We start from the raw sequence: 21,085 nt of genomic DNA, 5'->3' as shown, positions 1-21,085 counted from the left end.
TGTAAACAGGAACCTCTAAGTATTTATCCATTTTACACAATTTCTCTGGGACCACAATAGGGTCACAATCATCCAGAGTCGCTAATACCTCCCTGAGCAATAAGCTGAGGTGTTCAAGCTTAAATTTAAATGCCGTCATATTAGAATCTGTCTGAGGGAGCGTCTTTCCTGAATCAGAAATCTCAACAGAAATCCCTTACCCCCTACTTCAGAACATTGTGAGGGTATATCGGATACGGCTACTAAAGCGTCAGAAGGCTCAGCAGGTGTTCTTAACCCAGAGCTGTCATGCTTTCCTCGTAAACCAGGCAGTTTAGATAAAACCGCTGTGAGGGTTGTATTCATAACTGTGGCCATGTCTTGCAAAGTAAATGAAGTAGACGGACTAGAGGTACTTGGCGTCACTTGTGTGGGCGTTACTGGTTGTGACACTTGGGGAGAGCTAGATGGAAAACCCTCAATTCTTTCTGTCTGAGAATCATCTATTGCTATATTTTTAAGTGCTATAATATGTTCTTTATAAATTATAGACATATCAGTGCAAGTGGGACACATTCTAAGAGGGGGTTCCACAATGGCTTCTAAACACATTGAACAAGGATTTTCCTTGGTGTAAGACATGTTAAACAGGCTAGTAATAAAACAAGCAAGCTTGGAAAACACTTTATTCAAAGTAAATAATACTTAGAAAAAAACGGTACTGTGCCTTTAAGAGAAAAAAAGATGCACAAACTCTGCAAAACAGTGTAAAAAAGCAGTAAACTTTACAAATTTTTTACAGTAGAATCATAAAGCCTTAGTAAGTTTGCACAGCCAGCCAAATAAACGATTAACCCCTTAATGTAAAAACCGGATTGACAAAACGCCAGCAGGACCCTCTGGAGAAGCAGCTGGATGTCTTCAGAGTAAAAGAAACTGCACAACTGAGGCGCGAAAATAGGCCCCTCCCACCTCACTCGATTTTAGTGGGGCCTAAAAGAAACACCTCAAAGTGTTTCTAGACTAGCCATGTGGGTTAATAACCCTTAAATCAGCCACAATGACCCCTTAAAGTCCCTCAAAAAACGTTAAATTTTTCAATAAACAAAAATGTTTTTTCCCATAAGTGCCACCAGTAACAAATGAGCCCTGTATGCAAGCTGGGATTCTCTATTAAGTGTCTGAATACAGCTTACCCTTCCCTCATGGGGATATTGTCAGCCTTTTCTAGAATTATCACAGTCTGTCTAGAAAAAATTGACTGAACATACCTCAATGCAGCTTAGCATGCAAACCGTTACCCCAACTGAAGTTTTCCTGTACTCATCAGCTTCTGTGGGAACAGCAGTGGAACTTAGTTACAAAGTGCTAAGATCATTATCCTCCTTGCAGAAATCTTCATACCTTTTCTGCCAGAGAGTGAATAGTACACACCGGTACTATTTAAAATAACAAACTTTTTCTTGAGAAAATAAAAACTAACATTTTTGACACCACACTCACTTTACCCTTCCTAGCAGTTAAGCAGGCAAAGAGAATGACTGGGGGGTGGAGCTAAGGGAGGAGCTATATAGACAGCTCTGCTGTGGGTGCTCTCTTTGCCGCTTCCTGTTAGGTAGGAGAATATCCCACAAGTATGGATGAATCCGTGGACTCAATACATCTTACAAGAGAAATACAATTTACTTAGTGGGTCTCATTTTAAAGACTGGAAACTAATTCAACAAGTAAAAGGATCATTTCTATCTTGTTTATACTCAAACACAATTTTAACCAAATTAGCTGATTACATTCAGCAGAAACAACAATAAATCAATATTAATTTTATAAAATTAAACTGTGTTTGTTGTTAATCTAGATTTTAATTAATAATTGTAGACACATCATTTTACATTTACAATATTACATTGCAGTTTAGTTAATTTTATTGTTTACATGTACATTGTGACTGAAATTAATTAAGGCACAATACTTGCAAATTACACAATCATAAGCTCTCACTGCATCAGATGACTGTCTGACCAACATATCCGTTGTTAGAGTGCCAAATATTTAGCTAGTTCTGTATATTGCTTTGGGTGTAGTGTTATATATATTAAAGACGCCTGAACAGTTAGTAAATAAATAAAGGGAAAGGTTATTGTTTGGAACATATTGCAATTATAAGGGAACATGCATTAACACCTTGTTTGTTGCTATTGTTTTTTTAACTGTCAAACCCCTCCCCCCCACTTGTCTTATTTGCAGGAGCCAAAAAATTTAAAATTGTAGTCTCTATCTATATCATGGATGCTAATTATAACTTTACTTTCCCTTTAAGCTTCCAGACTTTTTGGAAAATAAAAATGTCTTTTTTAACTTGATGAACTTAAGGGATACAGAATGGAATATTTTGTTGGAGACATTGAAGAAGTACATTTAACAACCCAGATAGGTTACATAGTGGGATTACCACTGAATTGTTCAATAATACGTCTATAGAGCTATATGAAATAACATTGTATTAAAGGAGAACAAAAACATCATTGGAGAGGGGACCCCTCACAGACTTAAATAGGTTGGAAATGCTGCTAATTTAGAGTTAAGTTTAATGGAGATTTTGTAGAAACTCAATTATTTCATACCAAGGATCTATCTATTAAAAATGTCCAATTCTGCACTTTTTTATATTGGCCTCAGTTTAGATTTTGTCATTCCATATTAAATACCACATAAAGGTTTTATCACTTTTTTTCTTCTTTTTTTTTTTTTTTACAAGAAATAATAAAGCCTGGAGTCTTATATATATATTTTTTTAAATAAACTTGTTTTGTTGTTTTTTTCACTTACTTGGAAAAAAAGAAAAGAAAATGTCATACACCCTCGGAAAAGTTCTAAGGAAATAACTTAGGAATTAGAAAAAAAAGCTTTAAGTTTATTGCATATAACCCAGATTTGTTCTGTTCTGCTGGTGGAATAGCTAACACAAAAGGATATATTATAGTCTGGTGCTTCTTAAACTGGGGGTTGACACAAGATTTTATAATGTACTATGTATGTGTGTGAGTTTTTATGTATGTATGAGTGTGTATGCATGTCTGAGTGTGTGTGTATGTGTAGGGGTGTTTGTGTGTGCATGTATGTATGTATGGTTGTGTGTGATTGTGTTTATGTATGAGTGTCTAAGTATGAGTGTTTGTGTAAGAGTGTGTATGATTGTTTGTGTACGTGTGTATGAGTGTGTGTGTGTTTATGAGTATGTGCGTATGAGTGTGTATGATTGTGTGTGTGTGTTTTTTTTATCTGTGTATGTTTGAGTGTGTGTATGTGTGTGTTTTTTATGTGTGTGTTTATGAGTATGTGTTTATGAGTATGTGTGTATGTTTGAGTGTGTGTATGTGTGTGTTTGTGTATGTATGAGTGTGTTTGTATTATATGTGTGTTTGTGAGCGTGTGTATGTATGAGAGTAAGTGCAAGTGTTTGTGTATGAGTTAGTGACTTTTCTCTAAATTTTGCTTAATGAGTGGTACGTAGGCACATATTTAATTTTGTACCTTTTGAAATGTGTGGGCATTGTTTATCTCCACAGGCAGAGGTGAAACCCACATGGAGTTATACAAACCGTTAGTGATTATCAATGACCACTAAAGCTGAATTGACTTATTCACTAATAACCCCCAGATTTGTTTGGTATATTGATGTATAAAATTATATACCTGCCTGACAATGGGTTTGTTTTAGACAACATTATAATAATGGGGGTAGCAAAACTTTCCAATGTAAAAAGGGGTCTCAGGTGAAAAAAGTTTAACAGGCCCTTTTCTAGTCCGCTTCTAACCAAATGTGCAGCCATTAATTTATTGTATTGAACTGAACTTTTAATACCAAGTATAACATATATATATATATATATATATATATATATATATATATATATATATATATATATATATATATATATATATATATATATATATATATAATGTATGAAGTATAGAATATTTCTTTTATATTAATTTTTGATCAAAAAAAGATGTTAAAATATGCTATAAAAAAGCACCATTTAATTCTAATGAGAAATTTGTGTACAAGAAAATATTACAAATGTTATATTTTAAATTGTAGAACATTCCTGTGTCATTAGTTCTGCGATTCTAATATTACATTTTCTATAGAACAATTGTCAAGACTCAAATATTAAATGTTTCAATCAAACAGCGTTAACATTTGAATAACAAAAGCGCCCTTAGAATATCAAATATTAAAGATTGAATATTACATGTGACTGTTATTTACCATACGGTTATACTGAAGGCAAAAATGTATGTTTTGGTAGAAATAAGAGCGGAATTCTTTGCAAACATTCTGCACTCATAAAGAAATGTGACAAGTTATTTTTAAGAAGTGTGCTGAAATGTTTACTACTAATGAGGAATAGTAATTTGTTTTTTAAAATATAATCAGTAATACATTATTAGCAAGTTATGAATCTTAAACAGATATTTCTTGGATTTAAATGACCTTACTAATTTACAGATGTAGCACATGTGATTATCACACACAAAATGTTTGAGCCTGAAAATTAACTATACAAAATCCTGCAGCTAAAAGGGTTAAACAACTTACTAAAGAATGTATAAAATTATTTTGCATACCCTGACAGATTTCGATATTTGGTCTACTCAAATAAAAAGATACTTACAGGGCCGGTTATAGCAGGGTTCTGTAGTCTTGGGTCTTCCCACTGGGTAATTTTGGTGTCTGTAATTGAAGGGCAAACCATTTTATAATATTTATATTTAATTCTAAGTTTTTCCTGTCATAAATATATACCCAGGCAATCTCCCATTCTCAAAAACCCAGGCACAGTTTAGTTAAAGGGACAGTCAAGTCCAAAAAAAGCTTTCATGTTTCAAATAGGGCATGTAATTTTAAACAACTTTCTAATTTACTTTTATCACCAATTTTGCTTTGTTCTCTTGGTATTCTTAGTTGAAAGCTAAACCTAGGAGGTTCATATGCTAATTTCTTAGACCTTGAAGGCCGCCTCTAATCTAAATGCATTTTGATAGTTTTTCACCACTTTAGTTCACGTGTTACATATAGATAACATTCAGCTCATGCACGTGAATTTACCATGGAGACAGCTCTGATTGGCTAAAATGCAAGTCTGTCAAAAGAACTGAAATAAGGGGGCAGTCTGCTGAGGCTTAGATACAAGGTAATTACAGAGGTAAAACGTATAATTATAACTGTGTTGGTTATGCAATACTGGGGAATTGGTAATTACTGAATTATCTATCTTTTAAAACAACAAACATTCTGGTGTTGACTGTCCCTTTAAAAACAGATATTCTTTCAAGCAAAAACAAACCTTTCCCTAATTGACAGCTTTTTTTTTTAATATAACATTTTTTTAAGATGTCACAATCACTACGAGATGCGAATGATTAATATACTGAGAAAAAAAAACCATGCCCTAATAATACCAACAACAGAAAAACGCCAACGAATAAACAAATTACAAAATTTAGCATCATTCAATGTAATTAGGAGTGTGACATGACAGCTAAGTCAGATTAACAAATCAGAACATTAATGAGCTTTCAAGCAGCCAATATGATGGTTTTCAGATCACCTTTTCGTCTTTCATTTTTCTAGATATGATTATCGCTATTAAAACCAGAGGGAATTATTATTATTAAATGAAATAAAATTAAATATTATAATAATGTTTTTAAAGATCTGTTTTGAAGACTATATGCTCAAGTTATTTTTTTTTCAGAAATGTGGAATCAATTTTTTTATTTGATTAATGTTAAAAGTAGCTAGTTAAACAGAAGAGATAAATTTCAAGGAATAAAAATGTTGCTTTAGTTTAAAGGGACAGTCTAGTCAAAATTAAAAATTTATGATTCCGATAGGGCATGCAATTTCAAACAACTTTCCAATTTACTTTTATCATCAAATTTGCTTTGTTCTCTTGGTATTCTTAGTTGAAAGCTAAACCTAGGTAGGCTCATATGCTAATTTTTAAGCCCTTGAAGGCTGCCTCTTATCTGAATGCATTTGACAATTTTCCACAGTTAGAGGGTGTTAGTTCATGTGTACCATATAGATAACATTGTGCTCACGCCCATGGAGTTACTTATGAGAGGGCACTGATTGGCTAAAATGAAAGTCTGTCAAAAGAACTGAAATAAGGGGGCAGTCTGCAGAGGCTTAGATACAAGTAAATCACAGAGGTAAAAAGTGTATTAATATAACTGTGTTGGTTATGCAAAACTGGGGAATGGGTAATAAAGAGATTATCCATTTTTTTTAAACAATAACAATTCTGGAGTAGACTGTCCCTTTAAATCTAAATTCTGCTATGGTGCATTTAACATTGAGTGCTTTTTTTTTATTATTCTAATGAACATAACATAATTCTGCTTCTCCATAACAGAAATTCTGGTTCACTAAAACAGACACCATATACTTGAACCATATTATTTTCGCCTATACAAGTTTAACTCCTGGAAGCTCTGTAGTTTCAACAACAGAAACAGAATGTTCACATAACTAAATTGCTGTAAACAACATATAAAATAAAATGCAAACAAGCATTTTTCTGGATAAAGAAACCAACCGTTAATTTAATTATAACAAAGATGCATTGTCTACAGTGTTGTACAAACCAAACCTGTATTAATGTGGAGAGTGAATAATGCATGCCGCAACCACAAAATAAAGTCAGAAATGCTATTTTACCAGTAGGACATATTTTTTTTAAGGCCATGTTTCTTCTGTTCAATACTTTGTGGTACTAACATATTTCTGAGTTTATTTGCATTCTTCTTGTGTACTTCAAAATGTCTAATGGAAGCTACTGTATGATAAACAAACAGTAGATTTCCATTTTATTAATTTATAACACATTTGTTAATGTTTCACAAGATCAAATCTAAAAGCCAAATCAAAGCATTCTTTTGGTGAATGTACAATACCGTAAGGGGGCACCAAATGTCTGGCACCAGAGTCTCGACACATCAAAACTTGGCTTCCTAAATAAAGAGTAAAATCAAATGGCTTTCACAATTATTCTGCTAGCATTCCGATACCCGCCTTTTGAGGAACCTGTAAGGGTCACATGATTGTACTTACTGTGATCTATATAGAATGTTCTCCCATCCAAATGGATCCTTTCCTCCCAGCCAGGCTGAAGAAAAACAAGCAAGCACGTTTATTTATTTTTTAAACATACAGTCTAAGATGTCCAAATTATTTATCCAGTTGTATTTAGGAAAAAATAATGAATACAGGAAACTATTAAATCATATGTCCTATCATTATAATAAGTTTATCCCTGTGCTTTATTCTGTATCTATCCCAAATAATAAATAAATAAATGGTAAGAAAGCAATGTAATATTGTACAAATTTCTCTACTATTCTATGGAGGGTGGAGAAATGTATTTCCTTTATATGATCAGAATTGTATCAGTTTTTAAGGAAGACGTTTTATACTCCATTTTCTGGATATCTTTAAAAAAAAACAAAAAAAACTTTTTGTTAATCAAAAATTCAAAATTTCTGTAATATACATCTCATGTCAGCAAACTTGTCCTATACAGGATTTGAAACGCCCCTAAGATTGGCATTCATGGGACAGTACAGTCAAAATTAAACTTTTATGAGCATGCAATAAAAAAAAAAATCCAAATTTTCTTTGGTATGTTCTTCTACAAACGTTACAACGAGAACCAAGCAAATGTAATAATAGAATACATACAGAACTGGCTACATCTTTAAGTGACACTCATTTAGAAGGACTTGTTAAAGGACCACTAAAAACAGTAGAAGTTAATTGACAAATACACAACAAAAAGACAATGCAATAGCACTTACTTTGAAATTTAAATGAGCAGTAGAATGTGCACTTTTTGGGAAGATTTTGAAATCTAATGCTTTAATCTGAGTCATGAAACTTTAATTTTGACTTCAGTGGCCATTTAAGTGAGAGGCAAGAAGCTGGATGTGCTACAACAACAGATACAAACCTTGGGTTTATTATATTGCTGTATTGTGCTACTGTTTTGGAACAGTACAGACATTTCAAATTCAGCTTTATCTAATACTGAAATATTATTTAACACTTTTACCCACCTATGTCTCCAATTGCATTTGATATTATTTTCATTGTATTTTGTTTATATAATTTTATTTAAAGGGCCATTCTAGTGTAATATAAAATGCTACTTTGTTACAGCAGTTTATTTTCAAATAAACGTCCTTACTGTGTGTTTACTCCCTTCAAAGGGTCAAACATGGAGTCAAAATTGCACTCCTTAAACACCACATTTCTGCTCCGGATGAAAATAAGATCCACAGATTCTCAAACCTCCAGCACCGGTCTCTCTTATTTTTGGCAGTGCCAGCTGTAGGTCTCAGCACACAGACCTCAAAGTAGTAGCAATAAAAACACAGCAGTGCTCTGCCATAACATTTCAATATCACTTTATTAGAAAACATCCATACAATATAGATTAAAGACAACGTTTCGATCAAAAGATCTTAGTTAGGTCTCTGTAAAAACACAAATGTACAATCTCCATTTCAATATCTTATAGGCCCCACCCACTCGCTTGTACTTTCTCTGAAACTTAAGGTGAATGCTGCCATCTACTGGTCATAACTAATTTTATTTTCATAAAAATTGATACAAATTACTGACCTAGAAACCTTTTAAAGAAACACAAAGGCTAATTATTTTACATCTAAAATAATATTTCAAAAGATAAGGGAACTAGTTTATCTCTAGGGTTATTCCAACTGGTTGAAGAGCACCCAAAGTATAAATACAATCTGTCTCTCTTTTATGCAAAATGTGTTGCCTATCACCATCTGCTTCCTTACTACATCAATGATCTGAAACAATAATTTGTATATTCCATGTTCTGCTTCTAGAAAGTGATGTGCAACAGGGGCTGTAGTAACTTTATTTTGAATATTAGATTTAATGTTCAAAAATTCAGTCACGGATTCTCCTTGTCGACTCCCCTACATACATTTTTCCACATTGTCACTTTACTAGATAAATAACAGAATTTATGTTTACCTGATAAATTACTTTCTCCAACGGTGTGTCCGGTCCACGGCGTCATCCTTACTTGTGGGATATTCTCTTCCCCAACAGGAAATGGCAAAGAGCCCAGCAAAGCTGGTCACATGATCCCTCCTAGGCTCCGCCTACCCCAGTCATTCGACCGACGTTAAGGAGGAATATTTGCATAGGAGAAACCATATGATACCGTGGTGACTGTAGTTAAAGAAAATAAATTATCAGACCTGATTAAAAAACCAGGGCGGGCCGTGGACCGGACACACCGTTGGAGAAAGTAATTTATCAGGTAAACATAAATTCTGTTTTCTCCAACATAGGTGTGTCCGGTCCACGGCGTCATCCTTACTTGTGGGAACCAATACCAAAGCTTTAGGACACGGATGAAGGGAGGGAGCAAATCAGGTCACCTAAATGGAAGGCACCACGGCTTGCAAAACCTTTCTCCCAAAAACAGCCTCAGAAGAAGCAAAAGTATCAAACTTGTAAAATTTGGTAAAAGTGTGCAGTGAAGACCAAGTCGCTGCCCTACATATCTGATCAACAGAAGCCTCGTTCTTGAAGGCCCATGTGGAAGCCACAGCCCTAGTGGAATGAGCTGTGATTCTTTCAGGAGGCTGCCGTCCGGCAGTCTCGTAAGCCAATCTGATGATGCTTTTAATCCAAAAAGAGAGAGAGGTAGAAGTTGCTTTTTGACCTCTCCTTTTACCAGAATAAACAACAAACAAGGAAGATGTTTGTCTAAAATCCTTTGTAGCATCTAAATAGAATTTTAGAGCGCGAACAACATCCAAATTGTGCAACAAACGTTCCTTCTTCGAAACTGGTTTCGGACACAAAGAAGGCACGACTATCTCCTGGTTAATGTTTTTGTTAGAAACAACTTTTGGAAGAAAACCAGGTTTAGTACGTAAAACCACCTTATCTGCATGGAACACCAGATAAGGAGGAGAACACTGCAGAGCAGATAATTCTGAAACTCTTCTGGCAGAAGAAATTGCAACCAAAAACAAAACTTTCCAAGATAATAACTTAATATCAACGGAATGTAAGGGTTCAAACGGAACCCCCTGAAGAACTGAAAGAACTAAGTTGAGACTCCAAGGGGGAGTCAAAGGTTTGTAAACAGGCTTAATTCTAACCAGAGCCTGAACAAAGGCTTGAACATCTGGCACAGCTGCCAGCTTTTTGTGGAGTAACACAGACAAGGCAGAAATCTGTCCCTTCAAGGAACTTGCAGATAATCCTTTCTCTAATCCTTCTTGAAGAAAGGATAGAATCTTAGGAATCTTTACCTTGTCCCAAGGGAATCCTTTAGATTCACACCAACAGATATATTTTTTCCATATTTTGTGGTAAATTTTTCTAGTTACAGGCTTTCTGGCCTGAACAAGAGTATCAATAACAGAATCTGAGAACCCTCGTTTTGATAAGATCAAGCGTTCAATCTCCAAGCAGTCAGCTGGAGTGAGACCAGATTCGGATGTTCGAACGGACCTTGAACAAGAAGGTCTCGTCTCAAAGGTAGCTTCCATGGTGGAGCCGATGACATATTCACCAGCTCTGCATACCAAGTCCTGCGTGGCCACGCAGGAGCTATCAAGATCACCGACGCCCTCTCCTGACGGATCCTGGCTACCAGCCTGGGGATGAGAGGAAACGGCGGGAATACATAAGCTAGTTTGAAGGTCCAAGGTGCTACTAGTGCATCTACTAGAGTCGCCTTGGGATCCCTGGATCTGGACCCGTAGCAAGGAACCTTGAAGTTCTGACGAGAGGCCATCAGATCCATGTCTGGAATGCCCCACAGTTGAGTAATTTGGGCAAAGATTTCCGGATGGAGTTCCCACTCCCCCGGATGTAATGTCTGACGACTCAGAAAATCCGCTTCCCAATTTTCCACTCCTGGGATGTGGATTGCAGACAGGTGGCAGGAGTGAGTCTCCGCCCATTGAATGATTTTGGTCACTTCTTCCATCGCCAGGGAACTCCTTGTTCCCCCCTGATGGTTGATGTACGCAACAGTCGTCATGTTGTCTGATTGAAACCGTATGAACTTGGCCTTTGCTAGCTGAGGCCAAGCCTTGAGAGCATTGAATATCGCTCTTAGTTCCAGAATATTTATCGGTAGAAGAGATTCTTCCCGAGACCAAAGACCCTGAGCTTTCAGGGATCCCCAGACCGCGCCCCAGCCCATCAGACTGGCGTCGGTCGTGACAATGACCCACTCTGGTCTGCGGAAGGTCATCCCTTGTGACAGGTTGTCCAGGGACAGCCACCAACGGAGTGAGTCTCTGGTCCTCTGATTTACTTGTATCTTCGGAGACAAGTCTGTATAGTCCCCATTCCACTGACTGAGCATGCACAGTTGTAATGGTCTTAGATGAATGCGCGCAAAAGGAACTATGTCCATTGCCGCTACCATCAAACCTATTACTTCCATGCACTGCACTATGGAAGGAAAAGGAACGGAATGAAGTGTCCGACAAGAGTTTAGAAGTTTTGTTTTTCTGGCCTCTGTCAGAAAAATCCTCATTTCTAAGGAGTCTATTATTGTTCCCAAGAAGGGAACCCTTGTCGACGGAGATAGAGAACTCTTTTCCACGTTCACTTTCCATCCGTGAGATCTGAGAAAGGCCAGGACTATGTCCGTGTGAGCCTTTGCTTGAGGAAGGGACGACGCTTGAATCAGAATGTCGTCCAAGTAAGGTACTACTGCAATGCCCCTTGGTCTTAGCACCGCTAGAAGGGACCCTAGTACCTTTGTGAAAATCCTTGGAGCAGTGGCTAATCCGAAAGGAAGCGCCACGAACTGGTAATGCTTGTCCAGGAATGCGAACCTTAGGAACCGATGATGTTCCTTGTGGATAGGAATATGTAGATACGCATCCTTTAAATCCACCGTGGTCATGAATTGACCTTCCTGGATGGAAGGAAGAATTGTTCGAATGGTTTCCATTTTGAACGATGGAACCTTGAGAAACTTGTTTAAGATCTTGAGATCTAAGATTGGTCTGAACGTTCCCTCTTTTTTGGGAACTATGAACAGATTGGAGTAGAACCCCATCCCTTGTTCTCCTAATGGAACAGGATGAATCACTCCCATTTTTAACAGGTCTTCTACACAATGTAAGAATGCCTGTCTTTTTATGTGGTCTGAAGACAATTGAGACCTGTGGAACCTCCCCCTTGGGGGAAGCCCCTTGAATTCCAGAAGATAACCTTGGGAGACTATTTCTAGTGCCCAAGGATCCAGAACATCTCTTGCCCAAGCCTGAGCGAAGAGAGAGAGTCTGCCCCCCACCAGATCCGGTCCCGGATCGGGGGCCAACATTTCATGCTGTCTTGGTAGCAGTGGCAGGTTTCTTGGCCTGCTTTCCCTTGTTCCAGCCTTGCATTGGTCTCCAGGCTGGCTTGGCTTGAGAAGTATTACCCTCTTGCTTAGAGGACGTAGCACTTGGGGCTGGTCCGTTTCTACGAAAGGGACGAAAATTAGGTTTATTTTTGGCCTTGAAAGACCTATCCTGAGGAAGGGCGTGGCCCTTACCCCCAGTGATATCAGAGATAATCTCTTTCAAGTCAGGGCCAAACAGCGTTTTCCCCTTGAAAGGAATGTTAAGGAGTTTGTTCTTGGAAGACGCATCAGCTGACCAAGATTTCAACCAAAGCGCTCTGCGCGCCACAATAGCAAACCCAGAATTCTTTGCCGCTAACCTAGCCAATTGCAAAGTGGCGTCTAGGGTGAAAGAATTAGCCAATTTGAGAGCACGGATTCTGTCCATAATCTCCTCATAAGGAGGAGAATCACTATCGATCGCCTTTACTAGCTCATCGAACCAGAAACACGCGGCTGTAGTGACAGGGACAATGCATGAAATTGGTTGTAGAAGGTAACCCTGCTGAACAAACATCTTTTTAAGCAAACCTTCTAATTTTTTATCCATAGGATCTTTGAAAGCACAACTATCTTCTATGGGTATAGTGGTGCGTTTGTTTAAAGTAGAAACCGCTACCTCGACCTTGGGGACTGTCTGCCATAAGTCCTTTCTGGGGTCGACCATAGGAAACAATTTTTTAAATATGGGGGGAGGGACGAAAGGTATACCGGGCCTTTCCCATTCTTTATTTACAATGTCCGCCACCCGCTTGGGTATAGGAAAAGCTTCTGGGAGCCCCGGGACCTCTAGGAACTTGTCCATTTTACATAGTTTCTCTGGGATGATCAAATTCTCACAATCATCCAGAGTGGATAATACCTCCTTAAGCAGAGCGCGGAGATGTTCCAACTTAAATTTAAATGTAATCACATCGGGTTCAGCTTGTTGAGAAATTTTCCCTGAATCTGAAATTTCTCCCTCAGACAAAACCTCCCTGGCCCCCTCAGACTGGTGTAGGGGCATTTCAGAACCATTATCATCAGCGTCCTCATGCTCTTCAGTATCTAAAACAGAGCAGTCGCGCTTACGCTGATAAGTGGGCATTTTGGCTAAAATGTTTTTGATAGAATTATCCATTACAGCCGTTAATTGTTGCATAGTAAGGAGTATTGGCGCGCTAGATGTACTAGGGGCCTCCTGAGTGGGCAAGACTCGTGTAGACGAAGGAGGGAATGATGCAGTACCATGCTTACTCCCCTCACTTGAGGAATCATCTTGGGCATCATTTTCAGTGTCACATAAATCACATTTATTTAAATGAGAAGGAACCCTGGCTTCCCCACATTCAGAACACAGTCTATCTGGTAGTTCAGACATGTTAAACAGGCATAAACTTGATAACAAAGTACAAAAAACGTTTTAAAATAAAACCGTTACTGTCACTTTAAATTTTAAACTGAACACACTTTATTACTGCAATTGCGAAAAAGTATGAAGGAATTGTTCAAAATTCACCAAAATTTCACCACAGTGTCTTAAAGCCTTAAAAGTATTGCACACCAAATTTGGAAGCTTTAACCCTTAAAATAACGGAACCGGAGCCGTTTTTAACTTTAACCCCTTTACAGTCCCTGGTATCTGCTTTGCTGAGACCCAACCAAGCCCAAAGGGGAATACGATACCAAATGACGCCTTCAGAAAGTCTTTTCTATGTATCAGAGCTCCTCACACATGCGACTGCATGTCATGCCTCTCAAAAACAAGTGCGCAATACCGGCGCGAAAATGAGGCTCTGCCTATGATTAGGGAAAGCCCCTAAAGAATAAGGTGTCTAAAACAGTGCCTGCCGATATTATTTTACCAAAATACCCAGATTAAATGATTCCTCAAGGCTAAATATGTGTAATATATGAATCGATTTAGCCCAGAAAATGTCTACAGTCTTAATAAGCCCTTGTGAAGCCCTTATTTACTGTCTGAATAAAAATGGCTTACCGGATCCCATAGGGAAAATGACAGCTTCCAGCATTACATCGTCTTGTTAGAATGTGTCATACCTCAAGCAGCAAAAGACTGCTCACTGTTCCCCCAACTGAAGTTAATTCCTCTCAACAGTCCTGTGTGGAACAGCCATGGATTTTAGTAACGGTTGCTAAAATCATTTTCCTCTTACAAACAGAAATCTTCATCTCTTTTCTGTTTCAGAGTAAATAGTACATACCAGCACTATTTTAAAATAACAAACTCTTGATTGAATAATAAAAACTACAGTTAAACACTAAAAAACTCTAAGCCATCTCCGTGGAGATGTTGCCTGTACAACGGCAAAGAGAATGACTGGGGTAGGCGGAGCCTAGGAGGGATCATGTGACCAGCTTTGCTGGGCTCTTTGCCATTTCCTGTTGGGGAAGAGAATATCCCACAAGTAAGGATGACGCCGTGGACCGGACACACCTATGTTGGAGAAAATATAATCAGTATTGCAGGTGAAATTAGGTCTTTTCCCTTTCAATTCTCTTCTTGAGACTTTAATTCTCTTATCTGATCCCTAATTAGGGATCGGGGTTAACCCCTCTGTATAAAATGTGTACCCATTTCTTCTAATCTTTTTAACGATAATTATTGATCAGATACTAACTGCGTGGGAGACTTTCAATAAGGGGGGGTGGTGAGCACTCATATTATTTATATCTGTGTCTTTTCGATATAAATCCCCAACTTTCTGGTATCCAAAAAAATATATTTTATGTTCACTATGTGTCAATTAAAATGTAATATAAGTTGATACTTCATTAAATTCTTGAACAAATTGAACAAAGTCAAAATGTCGCCTCCCCCATATGCCAAAAATATTGTAAACGTAGCGCCACATTGTTAAAAACTGTTCATTGGTGTATACAAACTTTTCTTTAAATATATTCATAAAAATATTGGCATATGAGGGGGCGACATTCTCTTTGGACAAAAAAAAACTAGTCTTGGAATAGAAAAAAAAAGGCAAATGAGAACAAGAAGCTGCATAATAAAGTCAATCTGCATATTATTAAAGAATCTATTTGTAGGTAATACATATTATACAGCTCCCATACCACTAGTGTGTGTTATTGATGTTTAAAGACTGACTACATCAAGACTGATGGGGGGGGGGGGCGGGATCTTTATGATGGATTTTGGGAAGTGTGTAGAACACTGGGGTCTTAGCATTTTCATTTTTTTTTTTAAATTATCTTCTTTCTTTGAAATGATACCATTTTTTTATATGGTATAGATATACACCACTAATTCTTGCAAGATCTTAGCAGATGGATCTATACTTACAGTCTCATATATAGAATTATCCTATAGTTTTTATTTATCTCACTGATGTAACTCTTATCAAGAATTACAGTGACACCACTTTGTCTGTAGGCTTCAAAATTATATATTTATTATTTTTTAAAGATTTAAGGGCTGCATATTCATCTTTGGTTAAATTACATAGATAAATCAACAATTAGCAGCTACTGCTTTATATAATAAAGCTGTAAGTATAGATCCATCTGCTACGATCTTTCAATAATTAAAATTGTGTATATTGATATTGGCCCATCGAATACATGTAAAAAGATGTTTCTGGCAACCCCTAAAAATGGCTGTGTCCCATGTTTAGGGTGTAGCTGTTCTAATAATATGATATAGGGACCGTATCTTTTTCATCAGACTTTGGGACAGAAGATAAAATTCCAGGTAATTTCACTTGCAATACTGATTATATTATTTATCTAATAAAATGACCATGTGGGAAAATGTATGTAGGGGAGTTGATAAGGAGAATCTGTGACCAAATTTTGGAACATAAACCCAATATACAGAATAAAGTTACTACAGCCCCTGTTACCCATCACTTTCTAGAAGCAGGACATGGAATATCTGAATTATTATGGTTCCAGATCATTGATATAGTAAGGAAACAGAAGAGGGGGTTATAAGCAACAACATTTTGTTTAAACAAGAGGCATAATGGATTTATACTTTGGGTGCATTTCAACCAGTTGGATTGAACCGAGAGATAAACTGGTCCCCTTATCTTTGAAATATTATTATACATGTAAAAAATTAGGCTTTGTGTTTCTTTAAAATTAAATAATTCATAAAAAATGTGTGTTTTAAATAGAATTGCTACCAGGTGACATAAGACCGGTGACTGGAGCATATGCTAGTATGCCTGCTTATTATTTGTTTACTAGCTGCATTCTCATCTGGAGTGGGAAAGTACCACAACATTGACCATCTGTATAACCACTTAATTAAACCAAACTATCTCTTAGTGCTCCAAAGAAACTTTATATAAGCTAGACTGTCAGTTTATAATACTAAATATTAATACTTACAGGAAGAGGGCCCAAGTCATTAGGATTTAAGGATGCTTTTGTCCTCATATGAACTGGAAATTTCAGTCGTGGATCCTCCTGGAAAACAAATAGTTGTATTTTAATTATTATAGTATATTTATGCAGGACAGATAATCATGTTACCTACAGGTAACCAGTTTCTGAAAAATATTATAAATTAACTATAATAATTTTACATGTTATTTGCCATTAAACTAACATGTAAATGATTCACCAGTCACATGACTTATTATACAGTTATGCTCATAAGTTTACATACCCTGGCAGAATTTATGATTTCTTGGCCATTTTTCAGAGAATATGAATGATAACACAAAAACTTTTCTTTTACTCATGGTTAGTGTTTGGCTGAAGCCATATATTATCAATCAACTGTGTTTACTCTTTTTAAATCATAATGACAACAGAAACTACCCAAATGACCCTGATCAAAAGTTTACATACCCTGGTGGTTTTGGCCTGACAACATGCACACAAGTTGACACAAAAGGGTTTGAATGGCTATTAAAAGGTAACCATCCTCACCTGCATTGACGTTTCTGGATTCTGAGTCATGGGGAAAGAAAAAGAATTGTCAAAGGATCTGTGGCAAAAGGTAGTTGAACTGTATAAAACAGGAAAGGGATATAAAAAGATATCCAAGGAATTGAGAATGCAAATCAGCAGTGTTCAAACTCTAATCAAGAAGTGGAAAATGAGGCGTTCTGTTTGATAACATACTGCATTCATCTTGCCATCAATTCTGACCAAATTTCCTCTGTCTTTGTAGCTCACACATCCTCAAAACATCAACAATTCACCTCCGTGTTTCACAGTAGGAATGGTGTACCTTTCATCTTAGGCCTTGTTGACTCCTCTCCAAATGTAGTGTTTATGGTTTGGCCAAAAAGCTCAATTTTGGTCTCATCACTCCAAATGACTTTGTGTCAGAAGGTTTGAGGCTTGTCTCTGTGCTGTTTGACGTATTGTAAGCGGGATACTTTGTGGCATTTGCGTAGTAATGGCTTTCTTCTGGCGACTCGACCATGCTGCCCATCTTTCTTCAAGTGCCTCCTTATTCTGCATCTTGAAACCGCCACACCACATGTCCTGTATTTCACCTGAAGTTATTTGTGGGTTTGTCTTTGCACCCCGAACAATTTTCCTGGCAGTTGTGGCTGAAATTTTAGTTGGTCTATCTGACCGTGGTTTGGTTTCAACAGAACCCCTCATTTTCCTCTTCTTTATTAGAGTTTGAACGCTGATTTGCATTCTCAATTCCTTGGATATCTTTTTATATCCCTTTCCTGTTTTATACAGTTCAACTACCTTTTCCTGCAGATCCTTTGACAATTCTTTTGCTTTCCCCATGACTCAGAATCCAGAAACGTCAGTGCAGCACTGGATGAAAGATGCAAGGGTCTGTCAGGAGTCCAGAAACTCATTGACCTTTAATACACACACACTTATTACAAGCAAACAGATCACAGATGAGGATGGTTACCTTTAATAGCCATTCAAACCCCTTTGTGTCAACCTGTGTGCATGTTATCCGGCCAAAATCACCAGGTTATGTAAAACTTTTGATCAGGGTCATTTGGGTAGTTTCTGTTGTCATTATGATGTAAAAAGAGTAAACACAGTTGATTGATAATAAATGGCTTCAGCCAAACACTAACCATGAGTGAAAGAAAAGTTTTTCTGTTATCATTCATATTCTCTGAAAAATGGCCAAGAAGAAATCATAAATTCTGCCAGGGTATGCAAACTTATGAGCACAACTGTAAGTATAAAAGTCAATCACCAATTCTATTAAAGCAGGCGTTAACAAATGTATGTTGCTCGTAGGCTTAGCAGATATGGCTGTAGCGCGGCTGTGGGGTGGGGGTGTGTGTTAAGTATTATGACTAGACATGCATGTCATATTGCAGACAAATAAAAATCTGACCCTCTGTTTACAGCATTTGGTTAGTTCTTACAACAGATACAGTCAGTGCTATATTTTTATTGCTATAAATATTTTCACATAGACTTCAGTCATAATATTTCTGATGTCAGAACCAACCAATGGCTCGAAATGGTGGATACTCTTGTTATTTCTTTGCAAGACGAACAACTAAATGTTGCACATGTCTAATTATAATCTCTCTATTACCAATAAGCTACCAACTAAAAAAGTATAACTACAGAAGTTTAGTAAAAATATAATTATAGGTATACGTTGTATTTTTTTGACTACCTCATCATCAGTGGTGGTGTATCAAATCTTAATTCACATGCAAAGAGGAGACAAAGGCAAGTAGTAAATTAAAGTTTAAAATGTAATGATTAAAGGCCATAGAGATTGATGAATGATGCACGGAAAAGCTATGACACAATATATATATATATATATATATATATATATATACACACTGTATATAGACCAGAAGATGTTTTCCCATATGCTTAGGGTTAAAACAAGAGAATACAACACAAACATGTTTAGGGTAAATTGAGCAGCTACTTAGACATGGGGACTTAAATATCATATGCCTGCTTTTCATTGAAAATACTTTTAGTAAAACTGAAACAAAAACATAAAAGAAAACACAAAAACTCATTTTAAAAATGCAAAACTATAAAACAGTCACTTTTTCTTTTTGTATTAAATGATGGGAACACACTTATTTGAATGTTTGTTGTACAGTTTGTGCTCTACATCAAACTGCTGAGCCTTACAGTCTATAAACATCTTTTTATGCCGGCAGGTTAAAGGGGCAGACAAGATATCAGACTGCCTGTCACTAATTAGTGAGGGATCTGAATGTGAAAAGCAAAGGAAATAAATGCACAACAAGAAAGGGAGCCCAGCAGTTTAAAGCAAAGTGACCTCTCATTCTGCCGCTAAATTCAGCGTTGGACGTCCAGCCCCCCCTGCAGGGTAGATTTATAACATTATCACATACAGCTGAAACACCTGCTGCTCAGTAACTCCAGTGCTGAACTGGAAGAAGTGTGACTATAACTCTCGCACCTCTAAGCCATGTACAGGTCATTTCCTCCCACAGCAGGGCCCATTTTCTTGGCGCCACTTGAACCCTGGTACTTAAGATAATAAGGCTCTCCTCTATGGTGTTTATTGAGCCCCACAGTTATAAACTCTCAGAGACTGAATAACTGATTTTAAAAGGACAGTAAAGTCAAAATTAAACTTTCATGATAAACCATTCAAATATAAACAACCTTACAATTTACTTTTATGATCTAATTTTGCGTTGTCATGGTATTGTTTGTTGAAACGCATACCTAGGAAGGCTTAGGAGCAGCAATGCATTTATGGGAGCTATTTGCTGATTGGTGGCTGCACATATATACCTCTTAATTGGCTCACCTCATGTGTTCAATTAGCTCCTAATATTACATTGCTGCTTCTTCAACAAAGGATACCAAGAGAATGAAGCACATTTTATACCAGAATTAAATTGTTTAAAATTGTATGTTCTCTTGTCTGAATCATGAAAGAAAAACTTGTTTTTCATGTCCATTTAACCCCTTGTGTCATTTTGATGCAGACCTATGTGATGCGGTACGTAGCCCATTGTACTGCATAATGTTGCTCAACATCCAAAAAGCTTGAACCCCAAGACATGCTGCTTGTGGGTTTCCAGCATCTGTCCTTATATGGTAACAGAGCAAGGTTGTGCTCCGTCACTATATGAAGGCAGATTGCCAGATCATTACGTTATTTTCATTAGTGCCGGTGGGAGGGAAGGCGGGTGGGCGGCACAGTCGCGGAGGGAGGGCCCTACACTACAGAAACATTTTTTAAAGGGAGAGGGAGGGGACACTACACTATGCAAGAGGGGGTATAAGAGAGGGTGGGGAGCTAATTGAACGACCCCTAAACTACAGGGGGGGGGGGATCTTTATTAAAAAAATAGCTATAAACTAGGTACTGACAAACAGCTGCCAGTACCCAAGATGACGGAGGCCATTGGGAGGGTTATAAAGCTCTTTGGGAGGGATAAGGGAGTGGGGGGATCCTAAATTGCAGAAAATAAAAAATAAATCAAATTAATACATTTGTTTCACAAATAAGCCCTAAAACTTCATACTGCCAGACTGTCTGCCAGTACCTAAGATGGTGATGAGGAATGTGGGTGAGCTGTTTCGGAGGCATCGGGGAGGTAGGAGATGTCAAGAGGGAGGGTAATCTTTACACTAGAATACTATTACCCTTAGCAGCTAACTAATTAACCCCTTTGTTGACGGAAAGTGGGGTGCACAGCTGCAGT

The 21,085-nt window shown here is 37.3% G+C and overlaps 1 protein-coding gene across 14 annotated transcripts in view; it reads right to left on the bottom strand.

Annotated features, from left to right (window-relative positions):
- The window catches only part of NEDD4L (NEDD4 like E3 ubiquitin protein ligase), an 826,963-nt gene that overhangs the window by 86,416 nt on the left and 719,462 nt on the right, over positions 1-21,085 (bottom strand). For 10 of the 14 annotated variants that reach the window (XM_053701158.1, XM_053701162.1, XM_053701163.1 and 7 more), the window contains 4 exons: positions 16,809-16,886; positions 7,106-7,160; positions 6,949-7,005; positions 4,662-4,720 (listed from right to left, as the gene is read on the bottom strand). In XM_053701158.1, the coding sequence (XP_053557133.1) occupies positions 4,662-4,720; positions 6,949-7,005; positions 7,106-7,160; positions 16,809-16,886 (249 nt within the window). The remainder of the gene's footprint in view (positions 1-4,661; positions 4,721-6,948; positions 7,006-7,105; positions 7,161-16,808; positions 16,887-21,085) is intronic. The other 4 variants (XM_053701159.1, XM_053701160.1, XM_053701151.1 and 1 more) reach the window with 1 other exon arrangement.

Source organism: Bombina bombina, chromosome 2 (assembly GCF_027579735.1).
Source record: "Bombina bombina isolate aBomBom1 chromosome 2, aBomBom1.pri, whole genome shotgun sequence".
Classification (NCBI taxonomy): domain Eukaryota; kingdom Metazoa; phylum Chordata; class Amphibia; order Anura; family Bombinatoridae; genus Bombina; species Bombina bombina.
This window is presented reverse-complemented; position numbering and strand designations above follow the sequence as displayed.